The sequence below is a fragment of the Micrasema longulum genome, unplaced genomic scaffold (genome assembly GCF_059751315.1).
Source record: "Micrasema longulum isolate JH-2025_06_02 unplaced genomic scaffold, ASM5975131v1 h1tg000284l, whole genome shotgun sequence".
Taxonomy (NCBI): domain Eukaryota; kingdom Metazoa; phylum Arthropoda; class Insecta; order Trichoptera; family Brachycentridae; genus Micrasema; species Micrasema longulum.
The window spans coordinates 664,395-684,452 of record NW_028277488.1 but is presented as its reverse complement, the minus strand read 5'-3'; the positions used below and the strand labels follow the sequence as shown (position 1 = coordinate 684,452).

General features: G+C 31.4%; 1 protein-coding gene across 1 annotated transcript in view; it reads right to left on the bottom strand.

The window, feature by feature from the left end:
* Nucleotides 1–2,870: 2,870 nt before the first annotated feature.
* The window catches only part of nompA (no mechanoreceptor potential A), a 40,197-nt gene continuing 23,009 nt past the window's right edge, over nucleotides 2,871–20,058 (bottom strand). The window contains exons 15-21 of the mRNA XM_088224467.1: nucleotides 19,389–19,528; nucleotides 14,488–14,724; nucleotides 12,188–12,338; nucleotides 10,009–10,236; nucleotides 7,926–8,089; nucleotides 6,640–6,783; nucleotides 2,871–5,556 (exon numbers count right to left, since the gene is read on the bottom strand). Coding sequence (XP_088080593.1) covers nucleotides 5,388–5,556; nucleotides 6,640–6,783; nucleotides 7,926–8,089; nucleotides 10,009–10,236; nucleotides 12,188–12,338; nucleotides 14,488–14,724; nucleotides 19,389–19,528 — 1,233 coding nt within the window. The 3' untranslated portion in view covers nucleotides 2,871–5,387. The remainder of the gene's footprint in view (nucleotides 5,557–6,639; nucleotides 6,784–7,925; nucleotides 8,090–10,008; nucleotides 10,237–12,187; nucleotides 12,339–14,487; nucleotides 14,725–19,388; nucleotides 19,529–20,058) is intronic.

The window sequence follows — 20,058 nt, the reverse complement described above, 5'->3', positions numbered from 1 at the left end:
TTATTTATATAGTGAATGTAGGAATAATAATATTCTCTCAGCGACATAAAAAATATATAATGGGCGACAGCTGACTGTATCCTACTAGTTTTTTCTAACATAAAAATTAATATCCATAACGTTTTTTTTTGTATTTGTTGGTTCATAATATTTTTTTCAAATTAAGATATTTGTATATATTTATTATTATTATTTGGCATTGTTAGATAACAAGATTTATATATATATAATTCGTCTCTACGAATGATGTCACTGAACTTCTCTTCACTTCAACTTCTTCACTTCAACTTCTTCACTTCAACTTCTTAGATCTTTGCGCTGTGCGTGTTCGTAGGTATTAAAATTTTCAATCGAATATGTGAAAAAAAAGTTAGAAGCATAAACAAAAATCTTTTTTTATCTACCAGGGTTGCATTCGACGAGGATGCATATACAAAAAAAGTGGAAGAATTTTGGTTTTTTGTGTTTACAAAGTTTGTTTTTGAATGTTTACAAACAACACTTGCTTTTTATGGATCTCAATTAGAATCTTTCCTTACATTATATATTTTTTGGATTTTTGGTAATACTAAAATAATATTAATTGACATTCAATACATTTTTTGAAAATTGGATTCATAAATAAAGTGCACCCCTGTTAGTTAGAAGAGCTGAGTTTGACACTTGCAAAAAGAATTCTATATTTGAAATTGGATTATTTTATGTTTTGGAATTCAACCATAAACAAGTACCTAGGTACCTACTCAAATTCAATATTTGAATATTAATAATATTTAGTTTTGGAATTCAATCATTAACAAGTACCTAGGTTCCTAGGTAGCTACTAATCAATGAAAATACTTTTTCCAAGGTAATAGTAGACAAGCCAACGTTCGGGGAGGACAATGTCTGTCGTTATAAACAAAGCTGCTTGCGATTATTGAGCAGTGTACAGTGAAGATGCAATGAATTGTTGACTAATTTGTTGTAAGATAATGAAGTAGAATACACTATTAACTAATTTGTTGCAATTTTTTTTGCTGTGTCATCTTGTTCTCTTTACTCGTATTTGGAAAAAAACGGACTCAACTTATGTCAAAACCCAATAGTTCTGGTTAGGTAAGGTACAAAACATATAACATAAATTGTTTAAAATATCTTTAATATGGTAAAACAACTTAATTAATTAACTAATGCGTACTTTACAACTAAGGTATTATAATACTTCTAAATTAAATTTGCAAACAATTTCACTTTTCACTTCATTACTAGGGCTCCGACCATATTCTTACAAAAATATTGTGAAGTAAATCTTTAAACTAAACCTCATTTTTAAATATTTTTTTTTGTATTTTATTTTTTTATTATTGTTCGTACATTTCCAAATTAGTGCCAAAACGTATTCATGCACTTTTTATGTTTTACATATACATGAATTTGTTGAACCGTGACGTCGTTAAAAGTAGTGTGTTTTTATTTAAATATTTTATATTATTTTTTTCGTACATTTTCAAGAAACTTTGCCAAACAAGTTAATGCTCTAATTTTTACCGCGCGCAAGAAAACATTTTTTCCATCCAATTTCCCGCAGGGCAGAAATTCCTCATTCTGTGGCTTGCCAACATCGCAAATCGCAATATGAAAGGAGAGTACTTTTCAAACCATTTTGTGACATTTTAATATATTGTTTTAGGTTTTTGAAACTAATATCGATAAACAAACTCTACCACATATATGTAAAATAGTAATACATTTAAAAAACATAACATCGACCTTCTACAAAATACCGACCGGTTTCAAAGCTACACAAGCTTCTTTATCAAGGTATAATTGACTAATGAATTCTATCCTATTTTATTTTAACAGTGATTACTAAATATTACATCGATACATATGGAGCTAATAAGTCAAGTCTTTTTGTCATGTTGTTCTTTCAAAGATGGGAAGTGTGAAATGAGATGGATACGATCTTTAAAGTTATACAGGAGTGAACTTAAGGACTTATTAGCTTTATATGTATTGATTTAGAATTAAGTAATTACTGTAAAAATAAAATAGGATAGAATTAATAAGTTAATTATACCTTGATAGAAAAGCTTGTGTAGCTTTGAAACCAGTAGGTAGAAAATAAATAAGTAGTTACAAACAAAGTTGATTTATATATATTTTTTTAAGTAAAAAAAGCTTTTTCTGCATTTTCTGACGACAGTCCAATAATTATTAAGGTTTATTTTTTTTAAATTTAAGGCTGTTAGAGCCAGATGCAGCTCAAAACGTAATTAAAAAATAGTACCGGTTACATTTCATTTTTTTTCTTTCTAATGATCAAATAAACAACCAGGACAGTCTTAAATACGAATAGATGTGCTAGAAAATAAGCATCTATCTTAAATTGACAAAAAAACCCCCACGTAAAACTAGTTTACAATTTCATGGAACCACAATTTAAATTATATAAAGTTACTAGGTTTTGATTAAAATTTAATTCACAATAAAATTTGTCACTCTTTCGAACTTAAGATATTACAGATATTAAAACTATAAATTATACAAATAATATTGAACTTAATTTATATATTTTACCCACTACCAAAACCCCAAATAAAATATTACCATCCTTAAAGAAAGTAAATTCACGAAAAACTGGAAAAAAATACTTACAATTATAGCCATTTTTGGTAGGGGTCTTTACTTATTTGAACAAAAAAACATTTTAATTTGGATTTTTAGCAGGTCTACTCTAAAATTATTATGATTGAAAAATACACTTAAATAAAAAATACATACTGACAGCACACTTTTTATTTTAAAATGTCATTAATTGACTGCCGAATTAATGAAAAATAAAATGTACAATATTATTAATTGATGGAAAAACTTGTGCCTACGCTAAAACTGGATAATTAAACATTTAACAATAAACAGGTAATTTAAAAAAATGTTTCTAATCTGATGAGAAATATTGCTTTCATATTTGGTCATTTAAGATTCAATTTCACTATAGTCCTTAAAATTAAAGATAATTAGAATGACAGTTGTCAGAAAAAGTGACGGCATAACTTTGTAGTAACGTCAAACGAGTTATTTATGTTGACTATTTATATAATCATTTGTATCTGGCTTGTTAATTTATTTTTTTAATACAATGCTTAAAACATAAATCAACATTAATATATAAAATCAGCTTTTAAACTTAAAGAAAACAAAAATAAACCTAATTATTACGACGTTCTTACAAGGTTACATCATTTTGCAAAAACGTTAGACAAATTGATCGAATAAAAAAATAATTCATTTGATGTTGTTCATGAAAAAAGTATAAATGTCTCATTTTTTGGTGAATAGTTGTGTTAAACACACTGCAATAGGCTCGTTTTTGCGTTTTTTATATCAATTTTTGGAAACAGAGTTTCACGATTGCATGAAATAACTGATAAAATCGATTTGATCAGTGATCAGTAATTTCCCATCACTAATTAAATTAGTTTGGCAGCTTTCATTCTAATCAAGCTATATTTTAAGGACTATAGATTTACGATATTTTTTTATTAAAAAAATAGTTGCTTCTACGTACAAATTATTGCGTTTCAATTTTATAGAATTGGTTGTCTAAGAACGTTGCACAAAAACTAATGGTTCTGAGTTCCTGAACATAAATAAAAAATATTTGCAGAGGATACAACAGATATTTTTAATCCAACATCTAGTATTTCATATTTTTTCCTTGCCGCGAGAAGCGTCAATAATCTTGGTTTACAATTGATGAAAATATGTAAATAGGGACTTGAATAAGTTTTCGCTGTTTCCCAACAGACGGTGCTATCTCTTAGCCTTTTTACATCGGGCAATACTATAGCCAACTTCATCATGGAGCTACCATTAGGCTTGAAATAACAGGATATGTTATTTCACCAAAGTGTAAAAAAAAATGTTTTAATTTAGCGTTTAACGTGTCGAATTTCGTGCCAAAAAATGGTATTTGCGGGGAAATTCACTGCATTACTCTATTTTAAATCTGCAGTTGAAGCGCGTATAATTGGTGTGGAGACTTATGGCGACCATGCTCTGTTGGAAACAACATGCGGAGATTGGTTTCAACGCTTTGAGAATAATAACATTGATCTTGAAAATAAAGAACTCTAAAATAATCAGAAGCATTACTCGATGAAAACCCATGTCAGACGTAAAACGAACTTGCAGAATCTTTAACGGTTGATCATACAAAGTTACCAAACACTAAAAAACATCAGGAATAAATCAAAAGCAAGGAAATTGACTGCCGTACGAATTGAAACCGAAAGACGTCGAACGAAAAAAAGCGAGAATTTATTCAAGTCCCCGACAACATATATTTCAAATTAAAATGGTTCTTCAAATATGACCGTCGCATACACTTATCGTTTTGTTTGGTGATATTTAAAAAAATATTCAAACTTATTGCGCAAAATGTGAGGCTTTATTTTCCCGTTTTTTAATTACCATTTTTAGGATGGTAATATTTTATATTTTATCTAAAATGTTTTTTAAGGGCAAACATAAAAGATAAGTGAATGCGAGGCGTAGAGATCAATGTGCTAATATAAAATCACAAATGTATATCTTTACGAGCCCTAATAAAATTATTTTAATCCAATATTTTAATAAATCTTGTTTTGGATTTATCTTAATCTTTTAAAGTTCAAAGTTATTTATTGATACTTATAATATAATATGTTTACCTATTCTAAATACAATAATGTTTTATTTATCATAAAAATACTCAAGAACCAGGGCAAAAGTGAAATAACTTTTAATGACACTTTTCACTGTTTTTTTTTTATAATTAAAAAAGAATCGAGTTGATTATCCGGATTAAGGATATTAATTACATAGTTTATTCACTAAAGATGAGTTCAGAACCTAAAAAAACGGACTCCTTGAAAATAACTAAATAATTCTATAGTCCCATCAAAGTTATAAAATTTAATTCCACTTATACCAAAATTAGACGTTTTTAATTGATTTTATTTGCAATTTAGAGTAGCTTTGATTTTAAATGTAAATAATTTACCACAGTTACTATTTTTAAAATCTTGTTGACTAAAAAACAGTTTTCAAATAAACCAAAAATTTCAAAAAAACAACACGTTAAATTGACGATTTAATCGGTTGAAGATATTATCAAGAAATAGATAGATGTTGGTAAATATTTAACTAATAAGGCTACATTTTAATCCCCAAGTAAATTAATGAAAGTTTCATAATTTATTTCTATTATACGAGTTTTTAAGTATGCCCCGGCTCTATGTATATGTATGCTTTATGTACCTAGCCTAATTAAGTAACCAAGTAATTAATAATTCGCGCCCCACATTGGGCGCCATTGGGAACAGAATACAGAATCCTCTCAGCTTCTTAAGGAGTGCAGTCTAAGCATCAACTCCTTGCCTGTGGTGACGGTGGCCTTGTTGCTTCAGGTCCAAGGATCTTAATGACCTCGATCTCTCAAACAATGAGGGATCGGTATAAATTGGCTCGCTGGGATCCTCAAATGGACTTCTTGTCGGGATGCCAAAGTCGCAAGCGCGTGCCAAATTTCTATAACACAAAAAACAAGTTTATTTATTTCATTTAATCAGCTTTACGGACAGAGTCGGTTTTACACATAATATTATGTGTAATGAAATATAAAATATACACAGTAGGTAACATAAAACTAGAAACGAAAAAATGAGAACGTTTAGAACCACGGGCAATTAAAAGTTTAAAAAATCATTAAATAGTACAGTAAAGTTTCGTGAAAATGTAAAATAAAATATAAATATTAATTTTAATTGAAGCCATTCATTTAAATAAGCATGTTGGTTTTATATTTTTGTGCAAAAACTATTGGTGAAGGTGTACATGGGGTTTTGCATGTTAATTTAATTAGTGTCCTGACGAAGAGACGGGTAAGTCTTGAAACCGGTAGGCATAAAAAATATGGTGTATCCAAATATTTAATCACATTCAATAAAACTATTTTTTTAAATTAAAAAAAATATATTTTTAAAAATAGTGAACTTGCAATAAAGAACAAAAGCAAATATGTAAATATAAATGACAGACATTATGGGATCCAGGGCTGGTATTCCGAACGCAAATAGTGCGGTATAGCGCGTTTTTACGTATTAAATACGAATACCAGCCCAGAGGTGATATTCCAAACGCTCTCGCGGCCGTAGAAAAGGCTTTTTGTATATAAATATGCGAAATAAAAGTGTTTTCTACGACCGCGAGGGCGGTTCAGAATAGCACCGCTGGCGCTGGTTGATTATTAGTGGATGCATGAATTTTTTATTTTTTTAAATATTTCTTTTAATTGATTTTAAGGGTCATTTAATTCAAACCCCAGAATCGGATTATTTTTTAGTTTACCCGAAGGAAAATGAAAAGGTGTCTGTTAGAGGATACATATATCGGCATCGTTACAATAACGAAATTAAGTATTTTAAATATGCAAAGCAAATCTGCATTAAATCAGCGTTTTAAAAAACTTCACTAGTCAAATCCAGGATCTATTCACTACGTCTACTTTTTAATATACGCTAATGGTCCTATATTTTTGACAATTTCAGAGCAAATACAGACAATTTTTCACGAGTTTTTCATGTAAATATTATGTTCATATTGTAAGCTTACCCTGTAGCAAAGGGTTTATGAAGCCCAGCACCAAACAGCGAGGCTCGCGATTGGGCGGGCCTAGATGACGGAGGACGGTTTGCTGATGATGGGGGACGTTCTCTGTCCACAGTTTGGTTCTTACGCATCACGCCCCAATAACGTCTAAGGCAAAACAAATATTAAGATCATACATCTTACATCAAGTAACAGCGGTGCATTATTCTTCCCTTCTGTTTTAATTAATAGTTATACGTCGACCAGTTTCTAGGTTACCACCTTATCGTCAGCACGTTCACTGATGATGAGGAAGTTACCTCAAAACCGCTCGATGTATATTTATGTTAAAATCGAAAATTCGGACAATTGACAAATATTGTCAATTCTTAAAATTTGCATACAGGTTATAAATTAGAATACGTGGAAGTGTACTAAGTGTTTGAATTTTACTTAAAAAGTAAAATGAAACTCGGGGCAATGACAAGTTAGTTTAGAATAGTTCGAGTACAAGTAGAGTATATTTATATTTTGTACATTGTAAAGAAGCTTTCCGCATTCTTTCCTTACAAAACTCTTCTTTCATCTTTAAAAAAGCTAAAAACCTCTCATAATCTCCTAAAGGAGAGGTAAAAGCTTTTTCGAACCTTTAAAAATTAAAATCACTCCAAACGTGTTTATGAATAATTTAAAAGTTTAAAATAATGTTCCTTAAGATGCAATCCATATTTTCACAGGACCAGTGCGATTCTAAACGCTCTCTACCTTTTAGAGAGCATTAAGAATCGCACTCCTGGGGTGGCATTCTGAATCTTCTCTCCCCCCTAGAGAAATGTAAATTTTTAGATTTTTACTTTTTGAATGCGTTGACGCTTTACTTCAAAAAATGACCACACTGATGATTAAACGTCAAATAATGTATCAAACGAAAAAAAAAAAACTAATACGGTTTGGTCAATAAGTGTTTTGGGTAATGCTTAAGATCGCAATAATGGTATAAATGATAATTTTTATATTTAGTTTCAAGTTTTCAGATTTGTTTGACGTTTTATCATCAGTGTGACCATAAATAAAGCAAAGCTTATGAGAATGCTAAAAACAAAAATCCCCAAATAATTACTATCTAGGAGATAGAGAATATTCAGAATAATACCACTGGTATAGTTAAAAATATTTCTATACCCCTAATATTTTTTCCAGTGTGGGTTTGGCATTAAAAACATTTAACCCTACAGCATAATACATGTATTTAAAAATATGGATAAATCTCTTAGGATAGTTAGTATTCAAGAAAATTCTGGTCATATTACCTGTAGGCAAACATGACAATGAGGATAACGGTGAAGAGAAGGCAGACCAACAGCACTACCGCCGTCAGAAGGGAGTGGTACTCTCCGGGAGTTAGGCAAACCGAAGGGGGGGCCGGGCCCACGTGGCGAAGCCCTTGGATCATCTCGTCTCTTGACTCAAACACCTAAGAAATGAAAATCATTATAAAACCAATATACGATTTTTTTATTTAATGCAACGTGCAGAGTTATGATTATATTTAAATAGCGTAAAAATATATTTACCATTTTCTAAGACCGTTATCTTCGGTTAGCGACGGAAAATAGCTCTAAAATTATAGGTACGCGTAAATTATTTTTTTCCAAAATCAAATAATATCGAGGTATCATTAAAAAAATAAAGCCTGATTTTTTGTTGAAAAGTGTGCATGAAATAAAAACTGTATATTTATAAAAAATAAGCTTCTATGTGTATCAGTTCAGTTATGTGCCGAAGTGTGTAAAATGAAGACGAATATTAAATTAAAATTTTACTACAATATGCATCTAAGAAATACAAGAACGTCAAATAATTTAACTTACGAACAACCTGGGAATAACAGAAAAAGGAACAGTTTTGTGTAATAAATCAATTAAGTTCTACAATTCAGTTTCTTATGACTTAAAAGATATACAAAACATAAAGTCAAAGCACCAATAAATGACCACCCCCCAGTAAATGACCATTGGTTAATAAAACACCATATAATAAGAATTGCTACATGTGTCCAGTCAAAAAACTTTTAACACTAGAAACTATGACAAAAGCGGTAGGCGGACATATCTTTTGGTAAGAAACAAATCTATCAGTTTTGAACTGTGAGTTGTCAAAAGGTTATAGTGCGTCTTCCCGTTATTGTTCTGAGATTGATAGTGTTTTTATAAGGAAAGGTGTGTTAGTGTTTTATTTGATGCTATTATTATGCAATTCTTTGAATCTATCCATATTCTAATGTGTTAGGGTGTTTTATAATGTTATGATGCAACTAAATCTAAGTATTATTTTTACTGGAGTAGTAGTGGTCATTCACTGGTGATTCGGCTATTTTTTCAAAATAAAATCAATTATAATTGTAATACTCGTATTATAGTAAAAAAGTAAAAGTACTTAGAAAAATGAATGTGTTTTTTATTGTTATCTTTTATTTTGTACGTTTAAATAATGAAATTTATACCTTTAATGTGAATTTCACTACAAGCCGAACCTTAAATGGTCATTTATTGGTGCTTTGACCCTATACGCATATAAAAACACCTGAAAAAACCGTTCTTACTGCCCATGTGACGAGTGGTATGTGATGTTATTTTATCGTCTTTTCATTCAAACTTTTGTGTCATAATACATTATATCCCTTCATACCGGCAATTTTGCTGATTGGGAATAGTTTGTACAAATAAAATATGTAATCTAACGTTATATGTTATTTAATATGTCAAGTAAAATGATGTATTAAGTCATAAATAAATAAACATATTAATAAATTTTTACATTAGCATCTAAAACAAAAAAAATGCCAAGATATTCCTCCTATTGGTTCTTAAATATTTAAATACGAGTATGTTGTGTCTTGTGTCCAAATAAATTAATTGTATTCAATTAAAAACTGTTAATATATTTACATGCCGTATTACGTCAGGTTTGTTTACTCTCAAATAAATAGCGACATCAACAAAAATATCATATTATGCCATTAGAACGAAAATCACGTTGCAAACAAATAAAATTGTCAAAATGCTGGTTCAACAAATAAAATGGATATTTTTCTGTTCTGATTATCACGAATGATCAAAGTTGTTGATATTAAGTAACATTCAAATTAAAAACTTTTTCTTTTAAAAATATTATCTTATCAATAATCATATTTTATATTACTGAATTTTAAATTTAATTAAAGCATTCACAAACTAAATTATTGTTAAATTTATTTTTTATCAAAAATTGGCGAATACGCTAAATACACTTATTCTGATATCAATATCATGTAAATTAATGCTTTATCTAAATTTGTTGCAATAGAAAGGGAAAACATTTGAGAAGGGAGTATGGAAGTCTAGCAATTTTTACCTCAATCATCTCTCTAACATGTTCTGGGTATTCCGGTGGCCCCTCGGTTTCGGATTCGGAATCATCTTCTCCGTATGGACCCATCGCTGCTGACGACTCAGTTCTGTTGATGGCCACAGCAGTTCCGTTTGTCGAGTCATCGTCTAAAGTTAAAGTTCCATTGACGTCTCTTCTTCTCCTCTTGCCGAAAGACGGTTCTGACCTTCCCGCTCCACTTGAACAGAATGCCTGAAATTTGATACATCGTTTTGAAATCAATATTTGTTTGTTGTCATGGTCACTCGTCATTGTACATTATAGTGGGCCGATGATGTATGAAGTTTTTAATTTTTTTAGACAGCCAAGCGGTCTTAAAAGTTGGATTTTGGGTCACATTGAACGTAAAAATTATTTTAAAAAATATTCCTTACTGCTTTTGACCCTCAACCGACGTTTGAAGTTTATAACTGTCTAAATATTTTGTTAATTATCTATATTGGTAAAAAAAAAATTTTAGTGAAGATATAACTTAATCACATTGCAAATTCGAACACGTTTTAAAACTACCGAAATGCAAAAAGTTTACACTTGGCTGAACTGATTCCGTTGAGCGCCTGGCATGTATTGACGAAAACTATTGCTCATTAAGACAATGCCACCTATTTATTACAAAAGAAAGTGCAACTTACGCCCTTAGATGATTATTTAATCAAGTTTAATGCACATTATAAAATTTTATTGGACTGATTTTCTTACTTAAATATGAAATGACAGCTGGTTTAGCGCAAAAAATTGTCTTTTCCGAAAACTTCAAGCTCTGGTTGAGAGCCAAAAGTAGTATCAATTTTTTATTTTTATTTTTTGCATTTCGAGTAATCAAAAAAGCAAATTTTTAGACCCCTTTCATTTCTAAATTCGGAAAAAAAATCGGCTCACCCTATTTTACATGTACAATATTGCTAACAGCACACGCAACAGTATAAAATCACATAAAAATCATTTAAATAAATTGTTGTATTAAAATTAAAAGAGGATAAAAAAATATATAAAACAACTTTGTTTTTAACCACTATTTTTTTTCCATCGACTGGTTTCAAAGCAAACAAGCTTCGTCGTCATGGTTTACGTAACTAATTAATTCTTTCAGATTTTTTTTCATGTTTACTGAATACTACACGTGGAGCCAATAAACCATAAAAAATCAAATTGGAAATAATTCATTAGTTACATAAACCTCGACGAAGAAGCTTGTTTGCTTTGAAACCGGTCATTGGAAAAAAAAATAGTGGTTAAAAACAAAGTTGTTTTATTTATTTTATTATGTGAACGTGCCTTGACCTTGTACAATCAAATAGATACTTTCGACATCGACATTTTACTAGACTCTGACATTGTTTAAAATTAATAAAAATGATTAAGCTGTAATTATCCTCACTTACGAAGGAGCATATGAAGCAAGTGAGGCTGAGCCTCACTTAGAAATCATTGATATTCACCAGTACCTAATATATATTTTAATTCGCATTATATCAACACATTACGAAGATAAAAAACTAGCAAGCAATATAAAAATGCTCAAGATGCCTACAAACATGGTCCGTACTGTGTTATTTACTATAGGTACCTACTTGACATTTACGCATATTATACTTATTCTGAAAATCTGAGCTTCACTAGAAATTTGCTATCAAAGACGCCACAGCTCACTTAATTTTTTTTATATGAAACTCTCTCACTCGCACACACACATATACACCCTCCTACCCACCCTCTCACGCTCACACACACACACACACACACACACCCTGTTTTGAAATACCTAGTAACAAATTTAGGCTCTATTTGGAATACAACTAAAATGTCATTTTATACCTAAGCATTATTCTCTCTAACTGTTGTTTTGATATATTTGTGTTGTATTATGTTGCCTTCATTTAACATATAAAATATAAAATAATGAATAACCACAAAGTTAGTGCTTCAAATACAAAATTTATAAAAATTGGAGATGTTATAGTGAGGTGCGACTTTCATGTCATAATATATGAGTATCCCTAAAAATGGAAAATGCATCGAGGATATTGACAAATTTAATTGAAAATTAACCAAACAAAAATATTCATAAAAATTTAACAATTTTTATCATTTTTTTTGTTAAAATTATGTGTTTATTCAAAACATGTTTTTTCTGTGTGCTTACCGGTTGACAGCCTTCCCGACAAGTCCTGACAGTCGCTTCAAACACCAAGAAATTGGATTCTGGTATCTTGAAGGCGTTGAACCTCGCCTCCAAACTGTCTCCACTTCGTCCTTTGTCCAGCTCGGGGAAGACATAGCTGTCAACGGGACAACTAGAACACAAACCAAAGACAGATTTATTTTTTTCAACTAAGAATAACAAATATAATCAGCCTAAACGAACTTGTAAAAATATATTACGCAATAAGTCAATCAGTTTTCGAAGATGAAATAATTAGATGGGGATGTGAAAATGACACGTCGATCAAACAAATAATCATTGCGCAAAAAGCTTTAATAAAAATTATCTTAAAAGTCCCAATCAGAAATAGCTCCATCGGTATATTTGTAAATCTTAATAAAACATCTGTAAAACAACTTTATGTAAAAGCTCTGTTACTGTACGCACACAAACATTATTCTCTACCTTCCATAACTCATTACAAAAATACAAGAGTTACTAGATACTCCACCCTGTTGCTGCAAAAACAATTAAAAATTAATACAACGTACGATCATAGAGGATTGGCCTACTACTCGGTTAAAGCGTACAATCTACTTCCATTGTCCATAAGGACAATTAGTAAGTACTCTCAATATAAAATTGCTATTAAGAAATGGACAAAGGAGATGGGTTGCGCACGGATCGATGAGCGGATCAAGCCAAATAACCCGCATAATAATTGGTAGTATATCTTTATAATCGCTAGAGGGAATTTATCTTCAACTATACCATCAAGGTGAAGGTATGACGTTTTTATCTTCCCATCATAATTGAAGCCCTGGATTGATATTTTTTCCCAATGTAACGCCTTAAATATTTTGTTGTTTGTAATGTTATTTTGGTAAAACAAACGAATTTTAATTTGACCATATAAAGTATAATTCGCATCAAAAACAATTTTAAAAGAGATAATTAAGAAAAATACCCCTACGAGTAATCACTGCGTGATTACGAGATTTACGTTGGTATCAGGCGCGTGCGGTGACTATTATTAGTAGGGATGTTAACAAAAATAACAATGTTCTTACTTTTAGTACTTAAATCATCTACACTTTAAATCATTTTTGGATATTGACATTGTTACAATATTTGTTTTAAAGTCTAAAAAGACTGCTAACAAAATCTCTGGAAACGGTGCTGTAAAGCCACGATACATTAAACAAAAGACGAGGTATTTTGATATATGAGTATTTAAACACAAAAATTTAACACGTTCGATAATATGTTTTCCATAATTTATTAAAATAATTATATGACATAGGCCTGTTATAGCAAAATACGACTGATTTTTTTAAAATAAAAGAGATATATGAGGGCATTGGCAGCAAAGAAAGCAAACTCTCGTTTTGGTGTTTTCGAGAAAAATAACAAAAACTGCTACACTAATGCCAAAGAGTCTTAATGTTAGAAATGTTATTTTCACTGAACTTAAACTTTAAGATACTAATAAATTAGCTTTAATAGAAACACGAATTCAAAAAACTTTCTTGATATTTGTGTATGGCACGGCCATTTTGAAAATTTCAATCTCAAGCCTGTCATTGGTCGAATAAAATGGCTGCTGGATATTGCTATGTTTGCTTAACACTATTTTCAAACCATCAGAAGTATGATTTTAAACTACATTTGCAACTCAGCTCATGATTTTTATAAAAATAAAGTTGATAAACTACAGAACAACATCATAAAAAAATTTTTTGAAGGGTCCTTTTTTTAACATATTACAACAGAGATGAAGAATATTAAGGAGATGGTAATGTAGAAGTCTAGGCATCTACATAATTGAAGGAATATAGATGTTCAAATATGGACAGAATGGTGAATGTTACACAGTGTGTAAAGTGGCCACTTAAACCAGCCATTGACAGGTCATAAGCCCTGTAGATGCCTAGACTTCTATATTACCTTCTCCTTAATGTTCTTCATCTCTGTTGTAATATGTTAATATAAACAGCTCCCCGGGGAGTTGAATCCAGTCCTTGTCTACAAAAATTTGGACAAACTCAAAATATTGGTGCTATTTTTGCTTCCAATGCCCTCATATGAAGTCGTATGTTCAATGTAGACTCGTAGCCATTCAAGAGTTAACATTGCAAACGTAAATTCTTAATAATGTATAAAACACATATATTTTAATTATGAAAGTACTTATACGATATACGAAAAGTATATCCCAAACAAAACCCGAGACTGATCTCTTTAAATTTATGCCATATTTCAATGATGCGCTATTTCAATGAATGCTGTAATTTTCTTACCCATATCTGTCAATGAGCTGCACCGATCGTCCGGAGTACGGGTCCCTCGCGATGACGTTCGTGGCGAAGATGTCCGTCACGTAGTTGTACCCGTCTTGCGACTCCAGGCGGAAGGTGAGCGGGTCTCCCACGGCGATGGTGGTCGTGGGGCGTCCCTGGTAGAGGATCATGAGCCGGACCCGGGAGCTGAGCGAGTTCTCCGCGGGCAGGTACTCTATGGGGATCGGACTGCCGGACCTGCCGAAGGAACCGCCCCATTCCAGACTGGGATCAGAATCACTAGGGTCGAATTCCCACGAACGATGGGACTCCAAATAATACCGTGATCGATTCCAATATTTACTCGACGGTAACTCTAATACAAATGCCCCATTGAACACGCGCGAGGAATTTTCGAGAAAATGCAAAAAAAATTGACGAATAAGGTCTTTTGACTTTTTTTCGTCTGGAAAATCCAAAAATACACGACTACTCACTGAACGATAAAATATTATCATCTGTGTCTAGTATACGAGATTTAGGTACTATACTTGACACTAAACTTTATTTTCAAATTCAAATTGATCATGTTATCAATAAATCCTTAAAACTCTTTGGATTTATTAACAGAAGCACAACTTACTTCAAAAATATCAATACTCTTAAAACCCTCCTCTGTTCCCTAGTTCTCCCGCACCTAGAGTATTCCTCTGTTTTCTGGTCACCATATTATAATGTTCACATCAAAAATACTGAATCAGTTCAACATCGGATTCCAACCGTCCATGCGCTCAGTAGCTGCAAGACTTGTAATCTAACTTCTATTTTTATAAATTTGTTTTTTATTTTTTTTTTTTAAATATCACTCAAACTCTAAAGTTTATTGTCTAATAAAAAAATAAACAATGTAAAAAGGGGCCAGATTTATTATTGTCCATGCGCTCTGTAGCTGCAAGACGTGCTGTAATCTAGCTACTATATATCATAATATATGCTTGCTTGTTTATTAATTTAACTTAAAAATGTCTTTCTTGCTTACTGTAACCTCTATTTATTGTTTGCTGTACGAATTTATTTCATAAGCTTATATCTTTGCTTTTTTTGTTCTTATGCTTACTGTTTTTTCTTGCATACCTTTGTTATTATTGTTTTTTTTTTTACTTTGTAAAACTTTTTATCATATCCTTTTTAACTAATTTCACAATTTTTTTCTGTTTATTATTTAGTATGTTAGCATGTATTTCATTTTTATTTTTTGTAAATGCCTTTTGGGCGTTAATGAACCAAATAAATAAATAATTGGAGAGGAGGAACTATTATCCCAACCGTCCATGCACTCTGCAGCTGCAAGACGTGCTGGGATATTTATTTATTATACAGCGCCCTTGAGGTGATTTTTACAAAAATGGCGCTATATAAATTATCCAAATATATATACCGATTTTTAAGAAAGATAGGCTGGAGGTTGGGCTTATCTAGATACCAATTTACGTATAATGAGTTAGAAACTAGCTTAAATATATCTTCTCTTCAAGACCGTCGAAATAAATCCGACCTTCTATTCCTATATAAAATTCTCAACTCAGTTTTGATGCGCGTGAACTACTGAGCTCAATAAAATGAAATAACCCAACTAGAAACCTCGGACAAAACTTACTCTTTCATACCGATAACCATAGAACTGACTATGGTTTTCATTCCCCTATCTATGCCCAGAATTCTTAGGTGTGCCAACAAACATACCAGTCTTGATTTCTTTGATAACAAGTTGTTATCAAATTCAATTATAAACACCTCTCTCCCGCTTTTACTCCCACCAAGTCTTCTATAGACCATTGTGTCTTTCTACTTTCCTTCATAATAATTTTCTATGTATAAATATGTCTTTTAAAATGTTCATTGGGCGTATGCATAAATAAATAAATAAATATCTAAAAATGCATATTACAAAATGTTAAGTGTTTCCAATGTTTTTATATGGTATGGAAGCCTAGGCTTCTGGAATGGAAGCCTAGACTGGTGCCACAAAAGAAAGAATACAATGAGGATGTTCAGTGCTACGGAAAATTGAATATGAAAAATGTTTTTTTTTCACGCGGTATAAATTAGAGCATTAAATTGAGTTGCGAAATTTCTAGAAAATTAATGAAAGAATGATTTAAAATGAAGAACTACGTCAAGAGTTCTTTTGAATCAACCAATCAGTTACAGCCTTGTTATGTGTTATGATTTGTGATAGATCACCGGTTTCTGGGTAGCAATTTTTTTCAACATTTTGACGCCACGAGGCTCTACTTTTAAATGTTAACACAACTCACCGACAACAACTGTGACGTCACGGGCGGAGTTATTTCTAAATTTAAAAATCGTAGCTATAATAATGCGATACATAAAAATACAACTTTTTTCTTAGTGTGATAGTCTATTCATTTTTTTTTTTTAAACACAGAACTTCCTCACTGTATGAATTCTTGAATTCTGCACATATAGAAAAATCCTCAAGATCACTTGGAGAAATGAGATTCTTTTACAAAGCATGAAAAAGTAATGAGAGAAGAAAAATACCAGCTCCTTCAATTAATCATACAGAAAATAATACGGTGTAGTAGAGGACCAGGTCGTTGAAGGGTTTCCTGGCTACGAAATCTGAGCCAGTAATACGGCAAGAGTACCACATCTCTGTTTAGGGCTGCAGTCAACAAAGTAGAGAGCTACGACGATCATTAACCTTCGCAAAGGAGACGCCACTTAAAGTAAATAAAAAAATATCATACGGCATTTATCTAAAAATGTTTAAACAGTGTTTTGTTTAACTATCGGTAAAATAAATTAAACATAAATGGAATTCATTCATCTTTTCAAATTTCAAAATGATTCGCAGCCTACAGTAAACCAATTCGTAAAAATTATATCACAATTAATGACAATATCACGGTATTATTTGAAGTAGATCGTTAGTAAACTCAATTAGTTCAAGTTTCAAATCATGCATAGGACAACTATGCCAATGAGAATAAATTACATATTATGAAAAGTAAACAATAAAATAAAATTGCTAGCCCTACAAACATATCAGAGACATAAAATTTCAAACAATACTACTCGTAAAATGACAAAGTATATTGGTTTTACTTGACATTATTTACACTCTGAGCATGCCAAAACGAGCTCAATATCAACCAGCATTCAATAATTATATTTTTTATGCTATGGCATGCACAAATTTGCTACATTAAAACGTAAACAATAATAAAAAAAACGTGCTTATGAAATTGTTTAAAAAACTAATTTTTAAAGTCTATAAATAATCAGTCACGATATTTTTTAACTTATTTATGCGGAAGAAAATTTTCGTAATCATTTTACATATATTTTAGCATAAACGCAATTGAAATAACAATGTTAAAAAAATATTCAGTACTAAATTAAGGTAAATGGAAGCAATTAACGGCGAAGCCATGATTTTCTCCAGGAGGGGGGGGGGTATATTTTTCTGTTGTTAAAAATGTTTTTTTTTTGTCCCTTTAAAAACACTTAAATGTAATGCCATTCGAACCTATACAAATCTTATGTCAGCACTGCCCTTTGGGAGTTCTGGCAAAATTTTATAGAAATTTTCTCAAATTAATTTTTAGCTTCCAGACGCGCTTTTTTGCACACACTTATCATACAAAGACCTACAAGCCGATTTACTGTCATTGTTGACCGTAAATGAGCCTTATTTATAAACCTGTTGCTCAATCACAAATAACTATAAAGTGCTAATAAGGGACGTGATAACAATTTCTCACCATGGTTGTTTATCGTATTCGCGATCACAATAGAACATCCGTAAACACATAATGTTAAATAACATGTAGTAAACATGACAACACAATACGAGAATATCAGAAAAATATCATATACAACCTTCTAAAACGAGAAAAGGACAATCGAGACTAATAAACCATGGACTGAAATTATACAATAAACTACCAGACAAAACTAAACAAAAGACTCAGACAACATTTACAAAAGATGTGAAAAATATTATTATTAACATTAGAATGTGAATTTTAAAAGTAAAAATATTTTGTTAAATGTATGGGTTTATCAATAAAAAAAATTAAAAAATATTAATAAAATAATAATATTTACTTTTCGCGACGTATAATCCTGCTGCGCAATCACATATTTGAATTTCACCAGTGTAAGTATGAAAAATATTCCAAAACTGCTATTTTTATTCATTTATTTATTATTTATCATGCTTTTTATTGCATTTAGCCGGCGGTTGGCAAGCCAAATGTCCAGTCGACATAGTTATGGTAATTTATTTTTAACTTTTTTGTATAAGATACTCCTTACTATTTTGCAAATGCAATAAATTGTTTTTTTTTTTTTAGTAAACGCCGATTTTTCAACAATGAACTGTATTTATTTACGAGGAAATCAAAAAACAAACCGACACGAGCATTGACTTAGAGATTACACACGCGTTGACTTATGACTGCGATAACTTAAGCATGTTCATTACCGTTCATTATGATCGCTTAGAATGTTTTAAGGCACGGCGATAGTTATTTGTGATTGAGCTACTGGTCTTTAAAACGGTTTTCAGACTTGTGGAGGGAGTACTTGTACCGTTATTTTATGTATGCAGACGTCAGTTTCAGGTTTAACGTTCACGATTTCTTTTGTACGACAAAAGAAATTACCACTGTTTTTGAATAAGTATTTTTATGTTTTGGACATTTTGTTTGAATGTATTTTGTTGAAGACAGCTGTTGAATGAATAAATCAATCGACGAATCGACCTAAAACATAGTTTCATAACGTCTACTCGATAACCGCTGGCATGCTCATCAAACTACCGCATGCTGCACACGGTTAATCAGTTATTTCGCCGCATCATCCCCAGAGACTCGTCGCATCCATCTTACCCTGCTCCGATGTAGTTGGACGTCACCACAGCTTCTCCTGGCCCTCGGAACAGACAAGTTAGATTGAAGCGCTTGTCCTTTCCAGTTTGGACGTTGTCGCTGAACTGAACCACCACGATGTTCGTCATTGTGTCTCCGTACTAAAAACGAACAGTTATTTTTAAACGGAAAGAAACCATTCAAAATAATATTAACTAAAATTAAAAGCAAGATCATCATACCCCAGCCCTGCATTGGTCGACTAAATGCAGGGTATTTTTTTTTATATGGGAGTTGTATTATTTTTTACCTTGCTTAATATAGAAGGTTTATATTTGAAAACAGGATTTTTCTGCAATTACATTCCTTTAAATTTATCTATACTGTTGCGATCAGGAAGGATATACTAGAGTGGGCCAATCAGGAACTTCTCAGCATTTGCTCATGTGGAGAGGAAACCACTTAAATCTCTTCAGGAGAAGACGGCCTGTTGACTACTGTCAACAGGCCTTCCGTTCCACTAAAAGAGTGTTCGACATTTTGTTACCTACTTTGGTTTATTTTATCAATTGCCTGCACTATATTGACCATGTATGATACTACCTCTCGCGTAAGTTCTAAATGCTGGGTATACCGATCATCTAATACATTAAATATTATGAAATGAGAAAAAACATTACGAAGAAAAAAA